This window comes from Vanacampus margaritifer, chromosome 6 (genome assembly GCF_051991255.1).
Source record: "Vanacampus margaritifer isolate UIUO_Vmar chromosome 6, RoL_Vmar_1.0, whole genome shotgun sequence".
Classification (NCBI taxonomy): Eukaryota; Metazoa; Chordata; class Actinopteri; order Syngnathiformes; family Syngnathidae; genus Vanacampus; species Vanacampus margaritifer.
Window position 1 is genome coordinate 10685202 of NC_135437.1, and position 25849 is coordinate 10711050.

The following is a 25849-nucleotide window of genomic DNA, read 5'->3' on the forward strand; positions in this document are numbered from 1 at the left end:
TCCCAGCCAACGAACACGAAGCAGGGGTCTGGCCGCCGTCTCTGCATCACTGCACCGCCGTGTGTGCAGGTTATCCAACCCTGCTACCGTGTGCATTCGTGTACATCGCCCATGGCGCTGGATAAACAGCAGCAGTCCAGATGCGCTTTCGTGAAAGCGTCGGTATACGTACGTGGAGTTTACGTGCACTTCAATGCATCCGTACTTAAAGTTGAATAGTATGAGATGAAAGGATGGGCTCAGGCAGCGGTTCATTTTCCGTTTTCCAAAGTGGACATCAGGTCAGGCCATGTTTGTGAATTATAACGAGCTCATTTGTTACTCACACGACTCATTGGAGCTGTGACATGTTAGACGTGCAGCCAAATTACAGTGGCAAAGGATGATGTTGGATAATCAGCTCGGGTGAGGAGCTGTCGACGTGTTTACACAAACACAGCATGGTGTTGACGTGTGCTTTATGCGCTTTTGGCAACCACCATTGTGTTCTTCTGGAGCAGGGATGGGCAACTGGCGGCCCATGAGCCACACGCGGGACAAAACGAACAATACTTCAATCATTTTGAGTGCATTGATATTTGTGAACAAAACAAATTCCGAAAATGAGCTGTTGCACTCAATGTTGTTGGTTTGTTGTTCAGCAGTTTTATGCCAACTTTGAATGCTTTTTTTTTTTTTTAATGCAGCACAAAGTCCTTTGCTCTAGAAAAATAATCACAGTATGTGGTTCTTTTTTTGATTGTTCAAACCCTTTGCTGTTGAATAGTTAGGCGTTTTTGTAATACGTCTGGTTAGGAAGTGTGTGGTTTTATGACCCCCCCCCCCCCCCCCAAATTTATGCTAATGAAATATTGTGACTGCCTCCATCATTTACAGTAAGTTGCCCATCAATATTTCGAATCATTTTTGGCTACTAAAAATATTATTAGTGTTGTTCCGATACCGAAACTGGTATCGGCAGAGGCCCCGATACTGCATTAAAACAGTGGTATCGGTGAGTACTAACAAGTAACATGCCGATACAATTAATTCTGACGCTAATATAGGACTTTGGATGCAGCATCTTGTGTCTTCCTCATCCACGATATTCACTGATGTGACAAATTCACTGCATGCCGAGCTAAGATATCCTATTGGCCCTTGAATGCTCTGAACCAATGGCAGGACAGCTTTTTTATGTTGACAAGAAAGACCATCTTAGGTATCGGTATGGTATCGGCATCGGCCGATACTGCAAAGCTGAATATCGGTAACGGGGGCCAAAAAACGGTATCAGAACAACACTAACTATTATCACCCGGAAATACAGTATTATAATATAATAAGACTTCATTAGGATTCCCCCGACAAAAAAAGTGAATTGTGAAAATTTGGAGTTCAATCGAAGACGTGTGCGCCGTCTGTTTTGACTCAAGTTTATGCATTTACTGAAGGTTACCCGCTTACGGAGTGATACTTTACAGCAGTGGTGTCAAAGTTGCGGCCTAGGGGCTATTTGTGGCGCCCAGGATGTTATTTTGTGGTGTCCTACTTGACATCAAAATTTAATGTTGGTGGATTACGTTGGTGCCCCACCTTGTATTTTGTTCTTAATCACTTATGAGCTACCAAAGCTCAGGTTCATGACAGCTTTCAGCGAAATGTAATTCTGAAGACACGAAGTGGAAGAAAAAGATATTCCCTCACCCAGTCCGAGTCATATCTGTTTTAAAACCTGTCCTAAAGAGAAAGGTTGATGACAAGAACAGCTAATTTAAAAACAAAACAGACGAGCGGAGAGAAACTCTAACATGTCTTTAATGCACAAAGTTGCCGTCAAATCAGACATTAACATGACATGCTGAGGAGTGGACAAAGTAACGGGGTGATGACGAGAAAAAAGATCAGCTGACTAATCTTGTTCACGTTCTTTTTAAATTATTTATTTATTTATTTATTTTTTGAGAGAGTATTGTTCATTCGGTAATCATTTTTTCTTTTTTGTATGTGCATGTGCGGGTGTGTGTGAGTGTGTGCTCATTAATTCACCTAAAACCTATTAAAAATCCCATACCGTTCACCTAAACCGAATACTTCAGAATCCAGCTAGAGCCCTGAAGTTGTCAGGAGACCCGAGGAAGAATCAAAGAAAAGAAAGAAAAGTGAAATCCAGCACCGACCTGGGTTACCAACCAGAATCTTTCACCAACCCCAGAAACATCTAAATTAAAGGAAGGATAGATGAAACAGAGTGAGATCCACAGACACCAGCCTGCACCGATTCAACGACCAGAGGAAGAAGCAGATTGTGTTTGAATTTCGGTAGATGCTGGTGTGGTGGATCTGGCATGCATGAAAACCTCCACCAAAGAGGGGAGCCAGGGGTTGTTCACGTTCTAATGAAGTGTTAATGTTCTGAACTGTTATTAATAAAAGTTGAGAACAGAGAAGCTTGCTTTACTTTTTTTGTGAATATTTAAACCTTTTTTTGTTAAATACCCAGCACATCCAGACTACCTCCAGAGGTCTCCACTTAAATTGAGTTTGAGACCCTTGCTGTACAGTAATTGAGAGGAAACTCATCAAAAGTCCTTCCAGTTTTCTTTTTTTGCCATGTGATAGCATAACACATACTGAGTTTAATGCCAGTTGTAAATTGAAATGAACAGTAAAGGGTTTCCCATGTTTTTATTGGAACTCAACCACATGACTTTATGAAGACATTTCAAGTTAAATTTTAAAGTTTGCGTACGCTATTAGCATTTTTGGCTATCATATTCCTGGGCTGTTTGGTATTGTTATTCTGTACCAGAGTCATTGCCATAGCTCTGGGCAAATGGCCATCAACACAAGAAAATCAAAATCTAGCAAGCATACACGCTTTTGAAGCATCACAGTCATCATTTTTTTGACATTTTGTTGCTGGTGAGGAAGGCAGTTATAGTTATTGGGAGATAGCCCAGTTCAGCTCAGGAAAATGTCTGAGTTAGAGTGGCAGCAAGAGATATTCTTTTGCTTTTCGACCCAGATTGGATAGAGGAGACGATGATCTGCCTCGCACAGTCATTTTAAAGGACGTACAATAAAAAGAATACATGCAAAAGCTTTCCTCATGTGACATTCCTTTACATCATCTCACTCGCCTCAAGACACATTTGCTAGTTACTCAGACATAAATAACAGAACTACGAACACAATAGAGCGAGATAACGGGGCGTCCCAATGGCAGCTGGAAAATAAAACAAGCAGTCTTTCTTCAGTGACTGTAATTATAACTTTTGTCACTATTTTGGCAGGAGAGAAATGCAGTAACTGACTTTCTGATGAGCCATTGTATTTTCCTCCCTCATTATCTTCCACCGCAGTTGTCAAAAATCTGCAACGCTACTCGTGTTCAGCTTCTATGAATGAACCCGGAACAATGTATGGGTGATACAAAACGAAGTGTGGCTAAAATTGGCATGCAACACTAATTTAGTGTGTTAAAGCATAATCAACAATCTTGCTTGATTATGGTTGACTTGAGGCAATGTGCTGGAATCTTATGTAAACGCTAATCCTCCCATATGTCTCATTGCTTTTTCCTGTGCCAACTCATCCAATAATTGTCAGTGCAGGAGATTCACTGTTATATTGTGACAATCAGACATGGACCACTTCATTTAGCATTAGCTTAGTTCAGATAGCCCCTGAGATGTCCATATACTTTAATGCAGTTTTGATTACAGTACAATAGGAAACATTGAGATTTGATGAAGTAAATCAATTCTGACTTTATGTGTTTCTGTGGAGCCGTTCTTGTGAAATTTTAGCTAGATTTCATAATATTGCACTCACTGAATGGCATTAAAATTTCAAATCCACCCCCCCCCCCACCCCATTAATTTCTGAAAATGCATGCATATTATGAAGAAGACTCAAAATGTTCCATTAGTTTCTAATGAGTAAGCCATTTCCATCTTGCTTTATGTTGACGACCGGAGTCCTGCACGTTTTTGATGTTTCCTTACTCCAACACACCTGATTCAAATGATCAGCTCATCAGCAAGCTTGATATTGATCATTTGAATCAATTGTGTTGGAGGAGGGAAGCATCGAAAACATGCACCACGTTTTCGAGGACCCGAGTTTGACACTAAATAGTATGATAACCGGTTGTAAAATGTGAAAATGTCATATTTTCAGTATTCCACTGTCATTACTTTGTGAGAAAAAGCACGATTGACTACATAAAATTTAACCTTTTGGTAAAAGCAGCCTGCCACAAACTATCCCAACAAATGCTTCACTGGCTAAAGACTTTTTTTTTAATTCAAACCTTATAAAGAGTGTTCATGAATACTAATGCGGCTGCCACAGAAAAATCAATATGGTGACTTTGTGTCTGGTGTAATTTAATGAGAATGTGTGACTGGCTCAACCCAGAAATGGTTCTTGAATTTTACACAGTCAAAACATTTTTGTCATGTTTGGATCTGTTTTCCTTGTGTGTCTTCCTTGCCTTGTTAAGTGTGATCCTGCCCTTCCTCGTGTGATCCAATCAGTGCCCTCAGCCACTTGTGTCTTGCCCCCAGGTGTGTCTTGTTGTGTCGTTAGTGTTGTGTAGTTAGTCTGCTGTCTCCCCTCTGTCTGTGTGGGTTCATTGTTTTTCCACATGTCATGCTGCCCGTTTATTTGCCTTGTCTTTTCACCATGTCATGCTGTTCGTTTTTGCCTAGTTGTTCCCCCATGTTTTGGTTCTAATTTTGGTTCTAGTTTTGGTTTATCTTCTAATTTGGAAGATCACCTTTTGTTTGTAAGTAATTAAAATCCCTTTTTTTTGATTGAACCTCTGCCTCCTCGCCCTGTCTTCCCGCATTTGGGTCCTCAAGCTTCCCCTTCCTGACAATTTTATTGTTTCACATGCATGATACGTTCCGTGCAGACTCTCCAAGCTGTCCAAATGTGCCCTGTGATTGGCTGTTGACCAGCGCAGTGTGTACCCAAATTCATTCGGAATGGAATTCACAAGACTTTTCCGACCATTTGGTGAAGCTAACCAGTCAACCTTGCAAACGGTTCTGTGTATAAATGTGCAGTTGCAAGTGCTACTCGTGTTTTCTCTTTCCTGCCCACTCATGTCACAAGCTGTGACAGCGCTTAAATACCTCCCTAAAATCACATCCATTTTACTGCAGCTTTGCATTGCCTGCTGAACTCCACTGTGTCACACTTTGGAGAAACACATGCAGCATGGCTAAATCTGACAAACACTGATGTATTGAAGGCAAACTATCAGCCTATAAACACTTGTTATGCCAATACTGTTGCGGAGAGATGGATGGAAGTGAAGTTGAAGTCATTGTGCGGCCCATCAAGCCTGTTGTAATTCCTGGCAGCAACAACAAGCTTGACAAGGACATTTGCATATTCAGGCAGCCTTAGTGCGACAATGTTTCAACTGGAGTCTTATTTATTTCTGCCACTGTCAGTTAATCAGATCATATTCTGTTTTGGGGGGGAAGCAAAAGCCCGCAAGACATTAATATTAAATACCGCAAGACTTAGTGGCTTTGTAATTGTTTCCTCTTTCAATAACTCTTTACAGGGCCGTTGTTATCGGAGGATTCTGCAGTTATTTGCTATCAGGCAAACAGATGCATGCTGTTTTTGTGGCACACTTGACACCTTTGCAGTAACGTGATCCCCGAGTGAGTCTTTATTGTATTGGCAACTTTTATTAAAGCTGTTTTGTTCATCTTACATTTGAATTTATCTTTCTTTGACTGTGCCTTTCCCAAATCGCCACAGACAGAAAAACATTGACTTCCTAAAGTCAGAATTAAGTGCTGTTTGCTGAACTGTTGTTTTGCTAAGGGGACCTCATTCATCTCAGCTCAGCAAATTAGGCAGCAATCCATTAATTGAATTTCACAGCAATCAGGATCAGCACATTAGGACCTGAGGAATTCATTTAGTGCGTACGATAGTAATTGCATGGTAGTTAGAAATGCAATTAGTCTGTAGGCTTCTTATTACTGTGTGATTCAAATATTATTTAAGTGTTTTTATGGCACGTTCTGTAAAAGAGCACAAATGCAAAGTGAGATTTTATTGATTACCGTAACGTTCCAATTCAGTTAGGTGAGGAACATTTAACTGGCCATTCGTTCAATTGCTAGCTTCTAATTTTTTGAAGTGGAAATGATCGATTTTATTGTTGGTGAGGGTACTTCATGACTGCATCAGATGCGGAAATGAACTGAGGTATTTGGAAAATAGGGAAATAGGGAGTTCTTCTAGGAAGACTTTCTTCAAGATTTTGAACTGTGTCTGTTTCTAAATTGTGCATTTGAAAGAAAAATCGGATATTGTGTAGTCATTGATGACATAATCTTGGACACACCTACTAATTCATAGCATGTCCAAGTCTTAACTTTTGTCTTGTATGTTGCAAATGTATTTTGCTCTACCAATGCTTGGCTTTGGTGAAGGACTACTGAGTGACATTCTGGTTATATGGGGTCCAAACAAATTTATTGGTGGCCTAAGATGTTTGCAGTACTGTGTAAGCATCCATATATCCATTTATCCATCCATCTATCAATACATCTCCCCCACTCATAAAGCTGTCACTTTTAAGGGTCACCCGCTATCTAGTTGCTTTGCTGAGATCAGCAATTGCAGTGCATGAGTATGCGCCAACCAAGCTACAAAGGTCTGATTAATTGTCTGCTTGCAATGAGACGAAGTGAGAGAAGAAAAGGGGCGGAGGCTCGGTGGTCGTGGGTGCTGAGGAGGATGGGCGTGGCATAGCTGAGCCATGCAGACCGACAGGTCCGCTAGGGACTACATTTCCCCCCGACGTCAACTTGTTTAACCTTGGTTTTCTCATCATAGTGCTTACTCGGCTGACATCCATTCCTGGCTTTGCTCTGACTGCAGCAGAGCCCGTGTCTGACATCTCATCAGCCAGACTGCCTTTGAGATAAGTGAGCAATCAATACGTATTGACTTCATGGAGTCACCACAAGAGAGTCTTCTCTATCTCTGCCACTTTTACCTCAACGTCCCAGCACAGGCAGCAGATGGCCTTGTGTACTCAGTGGTGTGTAGCACATGGATGTGTTTAGTGGACCAGGGACAACTTCTCCACAGGACTCAGCTGTCTTTTCCAACAGAGCCATTGATTCTTGTCCAAACACACATACACCCATTTTCTCTTTGAACGTGCTTCTAGGCCTTTATCAGGCATACTGTACAGGTGCTTTCAAAAAACTAAAAATAGAATCCACAGACTAATAATAAACATTTAGTAAATTGGAAGGGCTGTGATGCAAAGTTTGTTTGTGGATTCTCTTTTTCTCTTCTAATTGTGTCCAGCTCTACACCCTCGGCAGGGTCCTAGAGGGTGCATGAGAGTTTGCCCAACCAGTCTACATGTGTTTTGTAGATTTGGAGAAAGCATTGGACTGTGTCCTTCGGGGAGCCCTGTGAGGAATGCTTCGGCAATACGGGGTACCGAGCCCCTTGATACGGGTTTTTCGATCCCTCTATGACCGATGTCAGAGTTTGGTCCGCATTGACGGCAGTAAATCGGATTTGTTTCCAGTGCCCTTTATCACTGATTCTGTTCATAACTTTATGGACAGAATTTCTAGGCGCAGCAGTAGCGTTGAGTGGGTCCAGTTTGGTGGCCTCAACAAGCGGTTAGGATGAAGATCAGCACCTCCAAATCTGAGGCCATGGGGTCGGGTCGGGGATGAGATCCTGCCCCAAGTGGAGGAGTTCAAGTATCTTGGGGTCTTGTTCACGAGTGAGGGCAGGATGGAGCGGGAGATCGACAGGCGGATTAGTGCAGCGTCTGCAGTGATGCGGACTCTGTATCAGTCTGTTGAGGTGAGAAGGAGCTGAGTCGAAAGACAAAGCTCTCGATTTACCGGTCGATCTACGTTCCTAACCTCACCTATGGTCACGAGCTGTGGGTCCAAGATACAAGCGGCCAAAATGAGTTTTCTCCGCTGTGTGTCCGGGCTCTCCCTTAGAGATAGAGTAAGAAACTCGGTTATCTGGGAGGGACTCGGAGAAGAGCCGCTGCTCCTCCGCGTTGAGTGGAGCCAGTTGAGGTGGCTCAGGTATCTGGTACGGATGCCTCCTGGACGCCTCCTTGTAGAGTTGTTCCGGGCATGTCCCACCAGTGGGAGGCCCCGGGGACGACCCAGGACACGCTGGAGATACTATGTCTCTCGCCTGGCCTGGGAACGCCTTGGGATCCCGCCGGAGGAGCTGGTTGAAGTGGCTGGGGAGAGGGAAGTCTGGGCTTCCCTGCTAAAGCTGCTGCACCCGCGACCCGACCTCGGATAAGCGGCAGAAGATGGATGGATGGAAAGCAATTGTCATACAGTAAATGTAACTCCAATTTCCTTACATCAGGCTGTTATGACTCTGAAACTATTGGTATTTAAATGTTTAATTGCCTCCTCATATTATTACATATTATGTAATAATATATACATACATAATGAATAATAATATGGATATGATGTAATACACATACAGTACATGGATGGACAAATTGATGTATACCTAGTTTTGAAATCAAAAGTTAAAAATAATAATAGTTTTATTGTTCAAGTTACTGTAATAATGTAGCAAGAAAATGCTTGCAATATCTCAATTTTATTATTTGTATTCATATGACAATTTGAAATTTAAGCAAGCATCATAGAAGCTGACATGCTTGATTTGTTTCATGGGCCACATTAAATGATGTGGCGGGCCAGACCTGGCACCCGGACCTTGAGTTTGAAGAGCTTGTGAAACCGAAAAATAACACATTAAGTAGAAACACAGGATTTTGAAGTCATTCAAATAAGGATGTAAGTGTAGCAACAATGCGACTTAAATTGTACATAAGATGTGTAAATAGCATGTGCGTGTGTGTATGTGTGTGTTTGTGTTGGTTTGTGTGTGTGCACTGTGCTCGTTTTTGTGTGTGACCTTGAATTGTTAAAACAGACATGCCTAAAATAGTCACAGTAACAGATGTTCATACATAAATTTGTGTACTGTGAAGTCAAAGTGCAGGTCGCCTTTTTCCTTTGCTTTTCGGAGAGGGGGAAATCCACTTTTAGGATAAATTCATTATAATGTTAAGTGAAACTTGTTTCACCCCACATTCCCCCAGGCGGTGCGGTGCATACAAGTGACTGCTGTCTTTCCTTTGAATTCTGTAACTATCAAAAAAAAAAAAAAACTTTTGTTGTGTGAGATCAGGATGAGTGTCTGTTGCAATGTTGGCAGCCTATCAACCTTTCTTGTATTGGTGTGGAGCCCTCACAGAACGGAACAGACACTTTTGATTTTGTTGAATTTGAAGGTAGTTACAGAATAAAAATGTTTTGTATGTGTGAATATTCACAAAGTACATGAGGACTTCTTGTGTTGTCAAATTAAAAAGATGAATGTCAGCCGTTCCTCCTGTTGCTCACATGACCTCGTTTGCTCTTGCAAGAGATGGTCATGACCCGTCTGTCACACAGCTTTGCTTTCCCATCAGACACAGGATGTGTGCGTCAACAAGGGAGGACTGCATGGGAAAAAAAACAAGCAGATGTTTCAGTTTCACTTTAAACCGCATGCCGCCATTCCCCCTATTTCAGCCCATATAATTTTTTAAAGTCACTTCTATTTTATACTTTTATCAGGTACACATTAGAATGGTATGACTTCATTCACTAAGAATTGATTTCTAATCTGCTACTTAAGTGTAGATACCCTACAGGGTGGAGGCATACACTCGTGATAATGAAAGTAGGAGGTGGTGCGCGCTGGAATTTGTAATGTCAGCAGAAAGGAAAACATTTATGATCGCTGCGTATTAAAGAGTCTTACTCATGTACAGCATTGTCCTGTTTAGTTTTTTGCTAACATGTTGGACCCTGAGCAAGGTCAGTGTAATGGCGAAATCCAAATTAAGTGAGTGACCCATTTACTCACACGCTGTAAAAGCTTATTTGCATAGTGTAGCAATGCAAATACTCATATACTTACTGTGCAGTCATTTATAAAGCAGAAAGCTTATGGAAACATCATTGCTTTGCTAGTAATGTAAAATATTCATGTGGCACAGTAATGAGAAATGCAGGCAACCTTGTGATTATCATAATGTTATTTTATTCCAGACCTGTTTTTTTTATTTTTATAAAATAGTTAATCTCTTTGGTTGTTAAGAGTGATGGTCCATTTCCTACTGTTTATACTGTTGTTCATGGCCACGATGAAGGTGGAGGCTATTTCAGCAAACTTTTTGCAAGGGGTGGAACTCATCTAGACTGGCTGTCGGTCAATCAAAGGGCACATATAGACAAACAACCATTCACACTCACATTCACACCTAGAGTACACCCGATTTGAAGTCTTTAATTAAACTAACTTGGATGCGTTTGGAATGTGGGAGGAAACCTGAATACACGGCGAACCCACACAAGTACAAAGAAAATGTGCAAAGTTCACATGGAATGGCTTGAGCAAAAAGGGGGTGTTCTTACTGTTTTTTCCCCCTCATGTGTGATGTCACTGTAGAAGGCTACTTGTGATGGTAGTACAAGAGTCCTGGTTGGTCAATACAACAAAAGGTTGGCAATTATTATAAAATATAAGAATGGAATGCACATAAGAAAGTAATGATGGGGAAATTAAGCTTCATGAAGCACTTGCAATATTTTGTTTTATTTGTCTATATGGTGCTCTTGGTTTAACCCTAAAAAGCCAAACATCATATTAAATGCAAGACATTTTGAGCCCTCTATTTCATGGGTATAATAATTTCCCCCCATTAAAACCTTGATGTTTAAATGATAAATGCATTGCACAGATAATCCTTTAGAGGGCAGTATCACCTAGCTGATGTCTTTTCCAGCAACCTTGAAAGATCGCCCCAATTGAGAAAGGAGCAACACCTATGTTTATTAATAGTGGAAAATGTTCTTTCTGATTTTTGGAAATACTAATATGTTTGATATGTCTGTATATTATTATATTTCTGGCAGTAATAAATGTATGAATTTAAAGCATTGTGACCAGATGTATCAAATATGACACAAATCAAAAGTCATATGTGGAAGTTGATTAAAAAAAAAAAAAAGTTTTTTTCAGAAGGACCAATAAATACTCTATTTACAAAGAATCAGAATTTTCTCTCATATATTTCATGGTTCAGGCTTTATAGGGTTAAAGACAAAGGCTAGAGCTATGGATATTAATTACCTGTAAAAAAAAATGAGAGGAAAGAACTTTAAAATGTGCTGCATTTATTGATGTATAAGATTTTATGATGGCAACAGTTTGACTTTGTACTGGATTAGTTCCATTCTTTTCTTTGAGGGGCATTGTTTTGTAATATCAATAAACCAAAGATTGCGAGAGAACGCATTGTTTGACCTTAGAGGCTTCATTGTACTTTTTAATCAGTTGAACCGCAACAAAGTAGTTGTGGGTGCATAGTTTGACGTTTGCCATGGTCGTACCACAGCTGCAAAACATTTTGTGTCACAATCAACTGCCTCAAGCTACACACACCATCCTCTAATTACACAAAGAACACCAGCACATGCTGGGCAAAATGACACATATCACTTGTGAAAATCTCATAAAGACTAAAACCAAAACTGTTTTGACAACCCTCAAAAGCATTATTGATCCTATGATGTCATCACTGTGGAGCCCTTTTGACAAACATTTCCATAAAATGGTGACCTACACTGCTTATTGAAGCTTCCTGTGTTCCTGCTGCCAATTAGCCTGTGGCTTTTTCATGTTGGTCAAATGATACCGTGTGTTGAAATTGGAGCGCAGATGACCTCATACAGTGCAATCTGTGAGGTTTTTGCCGAACTACAGTATAATAGAATATAATTGAGGTCAGTGTTTCCATACGCTCTCTCTCTCTCTGTGAGGCTGGACCTGTAGATCAGATCACATTCTATTTCATTTGCAATCATAAATGCTCTCAATTCACAAGTAGTATCTGGTTGATGACTCTATAAGATCTTTAACGCCAAGCAGATGAGAGCTGCACAGATGCCAAGTGGTGAGTGTGTCCTCTTCCAAAGTGTAGACATGCACACGTTACTTCTGGGCTGGCAAAAGAACAAAGCAGTTGCTTGATGATGTGCAATCATTAATTACATTCTGATGGTGCAAGTCTGCTCTGTGTAAGTGAGCAGAGAAACGTGGACTAGCTGAGCATGAAGATAATTATGTACGAATGCCTTATGCAAAGTGAATCATGCACAGACTGGTGTGGTACAAGGTCCAAACGGTTAATGGCACAGCAGCTCCAAATGTGATTGGGTTTACTTCATATTTCTGCAAATGGACAATCAGGACAACATGTACAAATCCACTTCCCCCTTGACATTTTGCTACTGCTTTGGCCCACTCTTATTTACGCGCCCACTTAACCTAAATGGTATTGAGTTGCTTCAGTGTTAATGGAAAGATCTCAAGTACTGTATACCATCATGTATCATTCATGTTGGCAAGTGAAAAATGTTTGGCTCCATTTAAAAGATGAACTGAATTGGCATCCTGTTGATGTTTGGATAAAACATGCAAATATCTCCCCATGCTTGCATGTTTTGTTTCGTTTTTTTTCTCCTGCTGGTACTCTGGTTAAAGAAAATGGAAGGATGGCCTAACGCGCTAAGTCACATTTCATTTTTTAGACTTGGCAATTATCTCTTGGCATACAAACACTGATTGTAGTTGTTCAATGTTAAGAAACAAGTCCAATTCTGGCCGAATGCTGATTCTACATTTTCTGTTAAGAATGTGAATTAGAATGACACAGACATTACCTCCCTCCAGTTCCCACGGGTGTACAAGCACAAACACACAGGTATCAGGCTCTAATCCAATTATTTCCAGACTAATGGACTCACTTAGTTGATAATATGAGTAAAAATAAACATCAAGACACAAACAGATTTGTTTTTATTGCATTGTCAAAATCTATCCCAAGTTTTGGCTAAGAGTTAAAAGTTTCGCAATTCAGTATATAGCCTAACACAGCTTCTGCAACTCTGATCAATATAAGGTTAATTAGAGAGCTTGGCTTGATGAAAATTGTGATGTCACACACTATTGCTTTACTGACCTAAGGCAACACAGAGAAGTACTTTGTTTGCATAATCAGTTTGCTCATTGCTTTTTCTCTTCTGACTAGAAGGACATAAGTGTCCTGGTTCCCCTCTGTCTCAAGCTCTTCTAAAGCGGATGACCGAGCATTTGGTAGCTATATCCCCTTCCATCACCAAACACCCCCTCTCCTTACTGCAGCAGTGGGGTACCATGTGTCCAATTGGAACAAACAGGCGAGGGACAGGGGTGTTGAATGACTTGTCTTTGTTTGGTGTGAAAGGCTGATGCGGCACTTTCACAGCTCACTGACAGAAGACAGCCGACAATAATCTAAATGTAGAGTGAGTTGAAAGAGTGTCTGTGCACGGTGTATACAAAATATGTCTAAAGTCTAAATGTGAGCTAATACCATCAGATCACTCATCATGTACACACACACATATATATATATATATATATATATATATATAAATATATATATTTTTTACTATAATTACATTGCCAATATGCTATCCCAAACGGGAAATACATCACTTGGTAAAATCTAGTCTAAAAAGTATTTCACTCCTCATATATTGTTGTCAGCTGCTATGCCCAAAAGCAACAGTAGTAGCAGTAACATGTACAATCCACATTTTAGTTGACAAAGGACAAAGCTTGAATAGCAAAAAACTGTCCTGTGTCATGCTACATATCTTCACAAAGGAGAATGTTGCTGCTTTTCTGTTCTACTCTTTATTTTGGACAAAAAAATGGGTAATATAAAAAATAAGTACTTTAGACGTTGAACTAGACAAATGATCAACGCTACTCAAATCTTGAATGGATCATACTTGTGGTATCAATAGCGTACTATATCAGACAGCTCAGTCGAGATAGAAAGTGAGAGCTTTTCCCAATCTTAAATTGGATCTGGGCAAAAGAGGGCTATTTCTATACGACACATTCAAGAAATATGAGTAAATGGTTAAAATCTCATTTTCAGTTTTGACAAGGATCAGGAGAATCATAGAATAGATTTCATTTTGAGTTCTCATTTCCTCTGTGTTAGAAAAAAAACCCATCCACACTGCTGAGAAATTTTAACAGAGAGATAGATAGAGTGATGTTTGGATGGACGGACGGACAGACAGACAGACAGACAGAGCGAGCACATTTACAGCTCTTTGCAGCAGCTCTCAAACTCCATGAGGTTGGATGGGGAGCGTTTTCAGATTTCTCCAGGGTTGCTCAATTGGATTCAAGTCAAAGCTCTGACTGGGCCACTCAAGGACAGAATTGTCCTGAAGTAACTTCTTTGACATGTAGTTTTTATGCTTGTTGTGGTTGCAAAATGTAAATACTGTAAGATTGTTTTGAACTGATAAATGCATAGGCTATACCGTTTTCTAATGTTTTTTAGACCAAGGTACCCATTTTACATTAATAGAAAATCTCACAGCACACTATCAAAGTAAAATGTCCAAATAAAAGTATAAATACTGACATAATGATGCTCTCGTCTCAATTTAGTCACAAATGACTTGCTCTGTTGTATGAATAGCAACAGGTGGGTATATAGAACAGATTATTGTACTTTCTGCCATCTGATGGAGGAAGAGCATAACCAAATTATTTTGCCTGTCACTGTAGGTTGCTGGAATAGATAGTTAAATAATTATTTATTTGTAAGTAATGAACAATTGCCGGAGAAACTAAGTGATATGAAAATGTATAGACCACAATCGTATAGCACTTGAAAGGAGCCATCACTAGTGCGATTAGTGTCTCTTGTGTTTATCATTTGACAGGTCTGCCTGTTACTTAAAGGGGCCCCGTCCGATCAATGCTGCTCCCATGGGCGTCACAGTTGGATTATCCCGCCCTGCCCCTTTGGTCCCTCACGCACTAAACTGGTTGAATGGGACAACAATAACACCGGCACAGAGGAAGACACTGTGAAAGTGATTCCGGACAACTTTGCAACATGACACGTCAGAGAGCGGGCAACTCGTGAAGCGTACCTGGCGGCTGCCATCCGCCGTTGCCAAGGTTTCCGTGTACGCGCCGGTTGGCTGCCTGCGCGCGCGCACGCGCCGCTCTCCGTTGGCAGACATGGCGGCGGACCTCCAGCCCGAGTGGATTTGCGGTCTGCCTTCTTCCTGGAGTTATGGGCTTACTCGTGACGGACGCGTCTTCTTCGTCAAGTAAGTGTCAACAAAGACTATTCAAAGGACGTCGTTGTCCAAATGAGCGCCCTTTAGCGAGCGCTAACGTAAACGCGTCTGGCTCTCTCGCCTCAGTGAAGAAGCCAAGAGTACAACCTGGCTGCATCCCCTGAGTGGCGAGGCGGTCATAACCGGACACATGAAAACTCCAGGTGAGGCGTCACTTTGCTCCGCTGGCCTCTGCATGTGTTTCACGTGTCGTCACTGCTTGTTCGTGCTCACAGCGGCCGTAACATTGCACTGTGAGTCTGTTTAATGGGCTGTGACAAAGTGGGAGCTGCCATATGCCCACCTTTCACCGGGTCGTGCCACTTCCTCCCGGGTGGCTACGAACACTGATTTCGCTATAATTTCACTTTAAATACAGACGTTGCCCATTTAAATGGCAATCTTTTCAAGGCTTCCTCTAAAGCACCTGCTAATTAATGTATTGCATTTGTTATTATTCTATTGCTTTGATTGCTGATGAATGTTTCTGATTATATAGAAGCTCCGGCGTTGCATGCATTATAGCAAGGGATCCCTTTCCCTTCTTTTATTTCTAACGCTTCCTTTACAGACTCATTAGTTATTGGTCTGGGAAACACAAACTGTGAAAAGCAAGTTGTCATGTTTGAAACAGCTTTTAATAATCCAGAAGAAGACAAGAGTGCATTTATTTATAAGCACCTCGATTTCACAATTGAGCTATTAGATTTTTAAAATGACAAATTAATCAAATTAATTGAATTTATTGTCCATTATTCTAGTGGGGAGGGGTGAGGGAATTTATTATTATTATTTTTTTTAAATTGTAGCTGGTTCATCAAGGCACCTTGTAAACACTTGTTTTTAAAGGTGCTATACAAATAAAGTTGATTATTATATTATTATTAATGTGCATAAGTGGTACGTTTTCATACTAGAGCTGCAACTATACAATTAATAAATAATCATTATTGTGTTGATTTTTTTGGATGGATTTGATTAAAAAAAATCTTTAATTTCAATTCCCTTATTCTAAAACAGGTCATATAATTTTAAATTGACAGTGCAGAAATTGTAAAATAAAATTGATTGATTGATTGATTGATTGATTGATTTTTTGGTGATGACAGAACACAATCAAAACTTCCAATTACTCAGTCTGGTACCACACAGGATAAAAGCACAATCAAGCCAGAAGGCTTATTTCCATTATGGTCCTCGACACACAGGGGGAAAAAATAAAAGGGTAGCATCATTTAATCATCAAAGTTAATAAATTGAGTTCAAATAGTCAATCCTTAAAGTAAAAACTATATTCACAATTAATGAAAACGTTTAAAAAAATTAAACCTCATATTTTTCGTATAAAAACAGAATACTGGCAACAGTAGCATAATAAAGGTACTTAATAGCTAATAAAAATACAAAATTGATTATTTAAGAAGAATAAAAAGGTTCATATGAGTATTTAAGTGTGGTTTTGTAGCCACAGTTTGATGGCTATTATAAGAATACTTAAAGATCTACTTTCTCCATACAGTATCTGCACACAAGTGGCTTGTCAAAAGTTACTGGTTTGGTCTGTATTTGTTTTGTCATAAAATAGGAAAATATGTTTATCATTGTTTTCCAAAGTAAAAGTGGATGTTAACAAATGTCTTATTTTTCTTATATACAAAATAATCTGTCTGTTTTCATGGAAAAATACAAAAAAACTGAAAATATTCACTGTTGAGAGACAGAAATTCTAAAGATTTGAACCTCTATTCAAAATATTTGGCCCGGTAAAGTATTTGTTTAACTTATGTAATCGTTCACTTTTTTTATGCTTAGTTATTTAAGCCCAAGTTTACAGTGTTAATGTTAACTGTGCATAGTGTTACAACAGCTGATGTAATATTTTATTACTTTTTATGAATTAAAGCCTCTGACTTGTTTTTGAACACCTATAGGCCTTACGTGACTGTATTTTAATGTTGGCCATGATGGTAGTACTTGGTGTAAAAAATTGAGAACCACTGTCCTACAGTATTATATATCCTAAAGGATATATATTTTTAAATCCTAAAACATGATTGATTTACTTGACAACAACCAAATATTCAGGACATCGTTGCAGCCTGGTGAAAAAACTTGCAGTAATTGGCAAGTGTTTTGATAGGAATCTCTTTTTGGATGTATTTTTGGGTACCACATTTTAAAAACATGAATGGTAGTTTCATAGACTCTAAGTTGTCTATAGGAGTGAATAGTAATTTATCTATGCTACTATGTACGATCGACTACCAACCATTCCAGGGCTGGGATAGGCTCCAGCTCATCCACGACCCAAAAGAGTACAAGCGCAAGAGACAATGTATGGATATTCTTAATTTTTGGCATTACTGTTATGGTTTGTTATATGCTTGTCCTCGTTATTCTTCAAGAATGACCTCAAGGAACTCAATTGTTGATCAATGAGGGGAAACTCATCTCAAAATGACTTGTCTCTCATTTACAGATCTACCCACTGGATGGGAAGAAGGATATACGTTTGAGGGTGCACGGTGCTTCATCAAGTGAGTGATACAATATAGTCTCAATTAGGGTTGGATGATATATCGTTATGGTGTTGATACAGTATGTATATTTGTGAATTCCTACATGTGAATTTGGAACCACCTCTCTCCATATCTGCACACGAGTGGCTTGTCGAAAGTTAATGATTACGAACGTTGCACAAGTACATGGCAGACATGGGCAAAGTGTGGTTGTGTTCTTTATGAGTGTATTTTATTGATTCAGTCTTACCCTGAGTTCCCTTAAAGAGTTTGAACCATGTAATCCGGTCTGTTTTCCTTTCCCCGTTTGAGTGTATATGATCTGCTCGCACTTGTCTTAAATAGATGAAAAACATTTCCCAGGTTTGTGCCAGCCTGCAGCATTACAGCAATTTGAGGAGCTTCATGTTCAGTTCGCTCTGCTCGAAGACTTGGATATACATAAATTATTGCACTTGCTGGCTGTAGTCAGGTTTCCATCCAAATGGTTCACTAATCTTAAACCCATTTTTTAGAAAATCTGCATAACACAATGCAAATACACAGGTGTTTCATACATTCTTTTCCTTCTTTCATTTGTCATTGAACGTTGAGATAGAGGTGCCCTAAAACATGACTGTCACTGCGGTTTACGTCACCCTCAAAGGTGTCGCCATTCCCTATAAGTGTTCCCCCCCCCAAAAAAAACACTAGAGTCAAACCATTTCCTCTATAGTTTGCATCAGAGATGGATATACAGTAATACTTATCAATCAGTTGCATTGATTAAGTGTTCTTTGATTGTGTGGAACTGTGCCATTCAAATATTTTGGCACATTTTTCAGTGTATTTGTTTTGCAAAATAAAGGTAGGCCCCTGGAGGATGAGTTTGCATTGCAGAGGATGGAAGATTGTTGTGCCACCATGAATTCACTCTCCCACTTTGACTTCCTCATGAATTTGAGCAGCTCCATGTGGCAGGCTGTCAGGCAGTCAAGCTGAAAGTCAGTCACTTTATAGCTCGGTGTTTGATCACTTTTATCACTCCGTGCAAGCCAGAACTACACACCACACCTCTTAGTTGAAAACAAAGGCACTAGCACATTTGTATGTTAGCTGTGACCATACTGTTTCCTCAATCATTAATTATAAATTGTTGAAAAGTTTAGCTCAATTTAATTAGCGATTGATTTTGAAATGTGTTGTATCATCTTTTACCGTAAGAGGATGGTTATTGATTATTTGACGAGTAGCACAATTTATGTGCACTGATGTAATGCCCTGTAGTTGTGTCTCTGTGCAGCTATCCTTAATAGACACATGTGTATCCATAAGCCAGAGGCAATTAAAATAGTCATAAAACTCAGTCACGGCTAGTTCAATTGACACATTTTCTGATTTAAGGCAACATTCTGCTATGTCTTGGCTATGTCTGCTTTGCTTGAAATGGCCCAAAGTGTCTTTAAAATGTCACAACGCACAGCTGCTCTTCAGCACAAGGAGCCCCTCATCTTCCTCTTCATTTTCTGGCTGTGCGCTCCTCTGCAGCCTGTTGACAGTGTTGACACTTCTGTCCATGATAATACTTTAGATTTTGGGGTTGTGGGTTAGTGTGGCTACTTGCACGGTGGTGAACAAAGGCCTGTCAGTGTTAACAGCCTTGCTGTCCACTTGGCAAATTAGCCATTTAGCTACTTTAGTTTATTTCCAGATGTAACAGCCCAAAATGTGTGTGAGCGACTCTTGTTAAATGGTCCTCATGGGTAAAAAAAGAAAATCAAGCAATTCATATATTATAAATATACACTTAATTCCCATTAAAATCATATATGGAGGTACCTAAAAAAAAATTATGAAGTTATAGCAATGTAAGTGTTGCCAAGCTGAAATGTCTAGTTTTAAAGTTTTGGCACAGATATCTATCTACAAGGTCCATAGCAAGCAGTACCTTTAGGGGGAAAAAAATATTGACCTTCAAAATTTTAGGAATAGTTGCAAGACCACTGAAAAGTCAATTCTTAAAAAGCAGGTAGACATCATCCGAGATTTTAAACATTTAAAAGCTTAGAAAGTTTGACCTCTCAACGGATGAAATTAGCCTCAACTTTAAAGATCCCATTAGGCTTACAATTCATTATCAGCCAAAGCTTGGCTGTTTTATTGCTGTTGCTACTTGTGGTCTTTTTATTTTTATTTTTCAAGGAGGCCAAATCACCCAATGGATAATTTGTTTTTGTGTCAATTAAAAGATTATTTGCCATTTGGATTGACCCTTGACAAGATTAGTATTTGATCATTGTTGATATTTTATCAAAGTTAAATCTCAAAAGCATTCGGCCACTTAAAGAAAATAAAAACGTTTTAATGATTCAACACAGTTTTTTATATAAATTATTTGTGAAATTATTTTAGAGGAGTGGAATTCCAGCGTTACAAGACATACGTAATGTTTCGTTGCATTTCTACAACATCCGGGGAAAATGAACTCATTCACTGCCATTGACGGCTATAGACGTAAAAAAAATCATTCAAAGTATTTCTAATAGTTTCACATTTTTTTCCACTTTTGTTAACAAGAGAATGAAAACCTATAAGAAAATGTATTGTACATTTATAACAGATATAAAATTTGTGATTAATCTTGAGTTAACTAGTGAAGTCATGTGATTAATTATAATAATAAAAAAATAATCGCCTGATGCCCCTAATTAAAAAAGAAAGAAAGAAAATATTATAAAAAAAATAGGGGCTTCAGATGATTTTTTTTTTATTGTAATTAATCGCATGACTTCAATAGTTAACTCACGATTAATCACAAATTTTATATCTGTTATAAATATACAATACATTTTTTTCCTAGGTCTTCATAGTCTTGTTAACAAAAGTGGGGGTAAAAAAGGATATAGCCGTCAATGGCAGTGAATGAGTTAAGTCTCTGTGAGCGCTACTTTGCTGTCGCTCTAAACATGAAAGTAGCTTAAATACTGAAAAGCATGATGGATATAGATATATGTATTTAGATAATTATATACATATATGTTGCTGTATAAGTATACAGTACAATAAAAGTTTAAAAGAAAATAATTGTTTAATGTGGCCTGCTACCTCTTCTACCTACGTGGTCACAATAATTAATCTTATTTCTCTCCAACTCACTGAGTATTTGTTGACAGGCTAATGTGCTAATTACCTGTATGACTGGAAGTCCAGTAGCTGGTAAAAGACATACCAGAACCATGAACCTCAAAATGGGAAACATCCTGTACTACTTCGCGCTTACATTTAGAAGATTACAGTGTTAATAGTTTCAGTTAGGATCTAACACCCACCTTGTTTTTCATTCAATAACTGAACCAAGTACATTATTCATTTATCTCTCTGACCTGACACTTTTTTGATGCTGTAAAGGGATCTGACCCATTCTGATGCCGGGTGCGTGTCTTGGTTGTCATCATCGGGTTACACAGTGTGAGCATTGTGGAGCAGATTGTGCTGACGTCAGCTGTCTTCTGAAGTGGAGGACGGGCGGAGGGCATTAGTGTGATTGTGTGGAATTAGTATTCCATTATATTATGATATTATTTGTATGGCACTGTGAGTTTGTGATTAATATTCTTCATTAACAGGCTGTTATCATCTGGCATTGAATAATTGGAATGGTTGGTGGAAGTCACTGCTCTCTGAGATCATGACGAAGATAAACATGCCACTAGATCCTCAAAGCCAGTTGCACCACCAATGACCACAAACATCTGACTTCTTCATATCTTACAAAATTCAACTCAGTGAGCATCTAATGGATTTTTTTTTTAAGGGTGGTACACTACACACTGGAAAGAGAGCTGCATTTAATGTTTATGTAAAGTTGAAACACCAAACTCTACATTTTCGGCTTTTTTTGTGAGCAAACTTTATTGTCAAATGAATTTTACACAGCAGATCTGTCGCATCCCAGCCAAACATCTCCATTTCACAACATAGAACTAATTCATGAAACAGCTCGCAGCTACGACCAAAACAATCTACTCTTTGTTATTTAAACTTAATGATTGTTAAAGTGGCCTATCCAATACATGTCACTTTAGAAAGGCACAATGCCAAATTTGTAGTACCAACCGTCTCTTTATTTTTCAATTTGCTATAGTTCATTGAGTAGAGCGGAACGGGTCAATAATACCCAAACCATTAGCACTAATGTATTCAAGTTTTTAAGTCTAGTGGCTTCTGGCTCTGCTCTCATTGTGATAAATCAGAAAACAGAAACCCAGCCAGGTATTTAGCGGTTTTGGCGCGTCTGCAGTTGGAACACTTGAGCCATTAGAGAAGATAGGTTACAAAAGAAGTTACTTTTTACATTCAGCATTTTCTAGCGCTAAAACTTTATCAGTTTTTCTGAGGCTTATTAAACAAAGTAGACTTCCTTTATAATACCTGTTATATCAGACACTTCATGCAAGAATTTAGTGATTATTCCTTATTTGCATTGTCTTTGTTTATTGGCCAATAGATTATGGAATTATATGTAGCACAATGCAAACATTACTATGCTCTACCATTTCTACTCCAAATAGTTTTTGTTTGTGCCACAGCATTTTAGTCAGTGATGCCTGAAAATAATTTTGAACAACAGTCATTTCCACTTTCTCTTATGCATCATAATAACGTAGGTTTAACACCTGCTTCGGTTGCTTCACTCTGATAAATCCGTAGAGCTCATCTATCACAGTGTTCCTTTAGTGTGTGGGTGGAAGGGGGGGAAAAAATCACATTTGGGTTATTATTGACATCCATCCATTTTTATTACTCGTATCCTGTTTAAGATGAGAGAAGAGACAGAGAAGCTGTCGCCCAGAAGACTTACTTGGGCCAGTGCTTTCCAGCCATGGCGCCGTGACACACTAATGTCACAATTTCTCTTGAACACATTAATACATTTACTCCAAGAGAAGATCCACCAACCTAACTGCTGTCTGCTGAATAATTTTCTGTCAAAATACTCCTGCCTTTTTTGAGGATGAATTTAAACTTTTGTTTGCCTCTTTGATGCTGAATGTTTACAGCTCTTAAAGTTGTCGTTAAGAAAAGACAGAAACATCCTGTCTTTGGTCACTAACAATTGTCTTATTTATTAAGTCTTGGAATGGAGCTAATTGTCCTTGGCTGCTTTGATAAACAAATTAAAGGCTAATGAGGAACTGTAGAGCCTAACAAAGCTATAGGCCAGTCTACTATTTTATTCTGTTTTTGATCTCTCATTCAAGGATTTTTTTGTCAGTGTCCTTTGTTGGCAATTTGCAGCTGCATCAACATGAAATGCGACATAAAATCTGAAATATTGTTACACTTTATTTTTTTATTTTTTAAGGCTGCTCACTTCTGTTTTATTATTCATCAAGCAGAGCTGGGGAAGAAAGATAGTCAAATTGAACTGGCCAATTATAAAAATTGCTGTTAAGCTTCTGGGTCACTGGTGCAATGAAGGGCATTTAGATTGGAGAACCTGATTACTCTATTAATATTTTTTTTTCTTGATTTAAGTGTAAAGTGTAACTCTATACTGAGGTTGCCATGGACTTTTAAATAAATCATAAAACACCACTATGTCAGAAAAAGTAATGCAGTACATTTTATATGCCATGAACAAAATACAGAAGGCTGGCACATTTTCAGTGGTTTCAATGCAATGACAATTTTCATTTTGTCCTCATCATTTATTCATTCTTGCCGACACTTCAAGGCATCACTAAAATGAAACATTTGATCAAAGACTGGAAAGAATGGATTCATTTGTCACACTCTTAAAACATAGGGACCTGTTTCATTGTTAAATGCTATCAGTAAAATTAAATACATATATTCATCACTAGTGACAGACATTCTCCCAGTCATGATGAGAGGAGCAGGAAACCCTGATATCTGTCAATGGCAAAACTTTTAATTTCTCTTCAAGAAATATTCCAAGAATAGAAGTCGCATTACTCTGGTGGGATCTATATTAACCTCTACAGAAGTCTAATCACAAATTGCTGGTGTCAGGCCGAAACACGTGTGAGGGTTATTTTTAAAAATTACTGACCCAATCAGTGTTGAAAATGGTTTGCTCCTGCATGTCAATGGAAGAACAAACTGCCATTTTTGTGGTCTCCTGAAAAGTGACCAGTTTGGAAGTGTACAAGGTTTCGGCCCGACGCCAGGGAAATGCTAAAGTTCTTCACTTGCCAGGAAGGAGATGATGAGTGCAGGGTTTAAGATAGTTGTCGCGTGCATGGATATGTAATAGACTATTAACTATTACTTATAGATGGTATTCACATGATGTCATGTGCCACACATTGTGTGCTGTTCAAGGGTGCACGGAATGTCGAACGTTGAATGTGAACAAAGGAGTATCCGTAGAGAATTGCAAGGATTAATCGAAAAGATTTCCAACCGACAAAATCTACCAAAGTGTGTTCTGACCATTTTGATTAAGATGAGTGTTGTTATAAGCTGGTTAAAATTTTACAGTAATGTGATATATGTACCCCGCTAGCCGTGTCGAGCTCTGGCTAAAAATAGATCTGAGTGGTCAAAGGTTTTGATTTTGAGATTTCTCCAAATACCCTCCTTAGGGTTTTCCTTTCTCAGCAGCCCAAAAGTTGAAATTGATGAGTATATAGAAAGTGGTCGACTAGATCAAATGGTTTAGATGTGTGAATCTGAAATACTGGAAATTTTAGTACTGAGGATAAACAGTACATTTTTACCTTGTAAATTTGATGCTCCACCATCATTTACTCCAAGGGCATTTTTATGACTAGATGTTGGGACTCATTCCTAAATTTGATGATATAACCTTGAAAATCCAGTCCCCTTGTACTTGTAATCATTTAATCACATACATAAGAAATTGGCTCCAATCTTTAGTGAGCCTAAATGAAATATTGACCGAGCATTTTAGAGCCACCCTGGTTCATCAGATGGAGTGCTTCCCACTCCTAGAAAATACTTGATGTGATCACTCACAAGTGTTTATTTCAGTTGCACTCTTATAGAGTCCTCTGTCTTCTCAAAACATGATTGCAGCTACAGTCACAAATATTCACACAGTTAACCTTCAGTGTAATGGAGACAGCAAGCAATGACTGTATTTTTACAGTGTGGATATTGCAAATTGCTTCATCCATTCAAAGCATAATGTATAGTCACAATCAATAGTTGAAAGCATTAGCCTCTCGAAAACTCATGAAACTTGGTACTTGGAAATAATAAAACATGCAGCTTTCAGCATAAAGAATGTGCACATCGAGTTTGTCGAAAAAAATAACAAGAGGCTAATGATTATTAAGCTTATTCTAAACGTCATTGTGACATCAGTATCTACTGTCTTTGGTTGTGAAAGTGGATACCCCCATACAAACAGACTATCTGCCATCTGTTTGCGCTGGGAGAAAAACAGTCTAATTGTTTGGCTGCTGTCTGTGGGAGTGTGAACATATGTCTTAGAGATCATTTGATGCCAGTGGTTGCCTCCAGCCATGATTAAAGCTATTTTGTAAAAATCATTCACCTCAGTCTTACTTACAGGCTGTAAATTGGTATTTAATGTCAAGTCATTGATTGTGTACATTTGACTGATTTAGATTCACCAATGTGGGTTCACTTCCCACTCGGTGACGATGTGAATGTGAGTATGAATGGCTGTCCGTCACTGTGCGTGACCTCTGACAGCCTGCCGACCGGTTTAGGGTGTAGCCCAGTGTAGTGGATGTATATTAATTGTCTTTCGTTAATTCATAAATTTGTGGTACTGAATATTTTACCCTAATGATGAGTATGTGTACAGTATACGCTGATGTATCTCAATGTCATGACTTAATATAAATTATTCAAGTTGTAACTTTCAGGCATTGCTGCTCCATAACAGTGATTAGCACCGTAATGCACTGAAAATTTTATTTTACTACATAGTGCTCCTTCAAATAATGTATTCAATACACATATACACGTGTGTATGTACACATATATGTATGCGTATGTGTATATACAGTATACCTTAATTGTACTCACAGCAAC

At 38.9% G+C, this 25849-nt stretch overlaps 1 protein-coding gene across 4 annotated transcripts in view; it reads left to right on the forward strand.

The window, feature by feature from the left end:
* Window positions 1-15143: 15143 nt before the first annotated feature.
* The window catches only part of plekha5 (pleckstrin homology domain containing, family A member 5), a 72519-nt gene continuing 61813 nt past the window's right edge, over window positions 15144-25849 (forward strand). For all 4 annotated transcript variants that reach the window (XM_077567570.1, XM_077567569.1, XM_077567572.1 and 1 more), the window contains exons 1-3: window positions 15144-15287; window positions 15384-15460; window positions 17776-17833. In XM_077567570.1, the coding sequence (XP_077423696.1) occupies window positions 15196-15287; window positions 15384-15460; window positions 17776-17833 (227 nt within the window). In that variant the 5' untranslated portion in view covers window positions 15144-15195. The remainder of the gene's footprint in view (window positions 15288-15383; window positions 15461-17775; window positions 17834-25849) is intronic.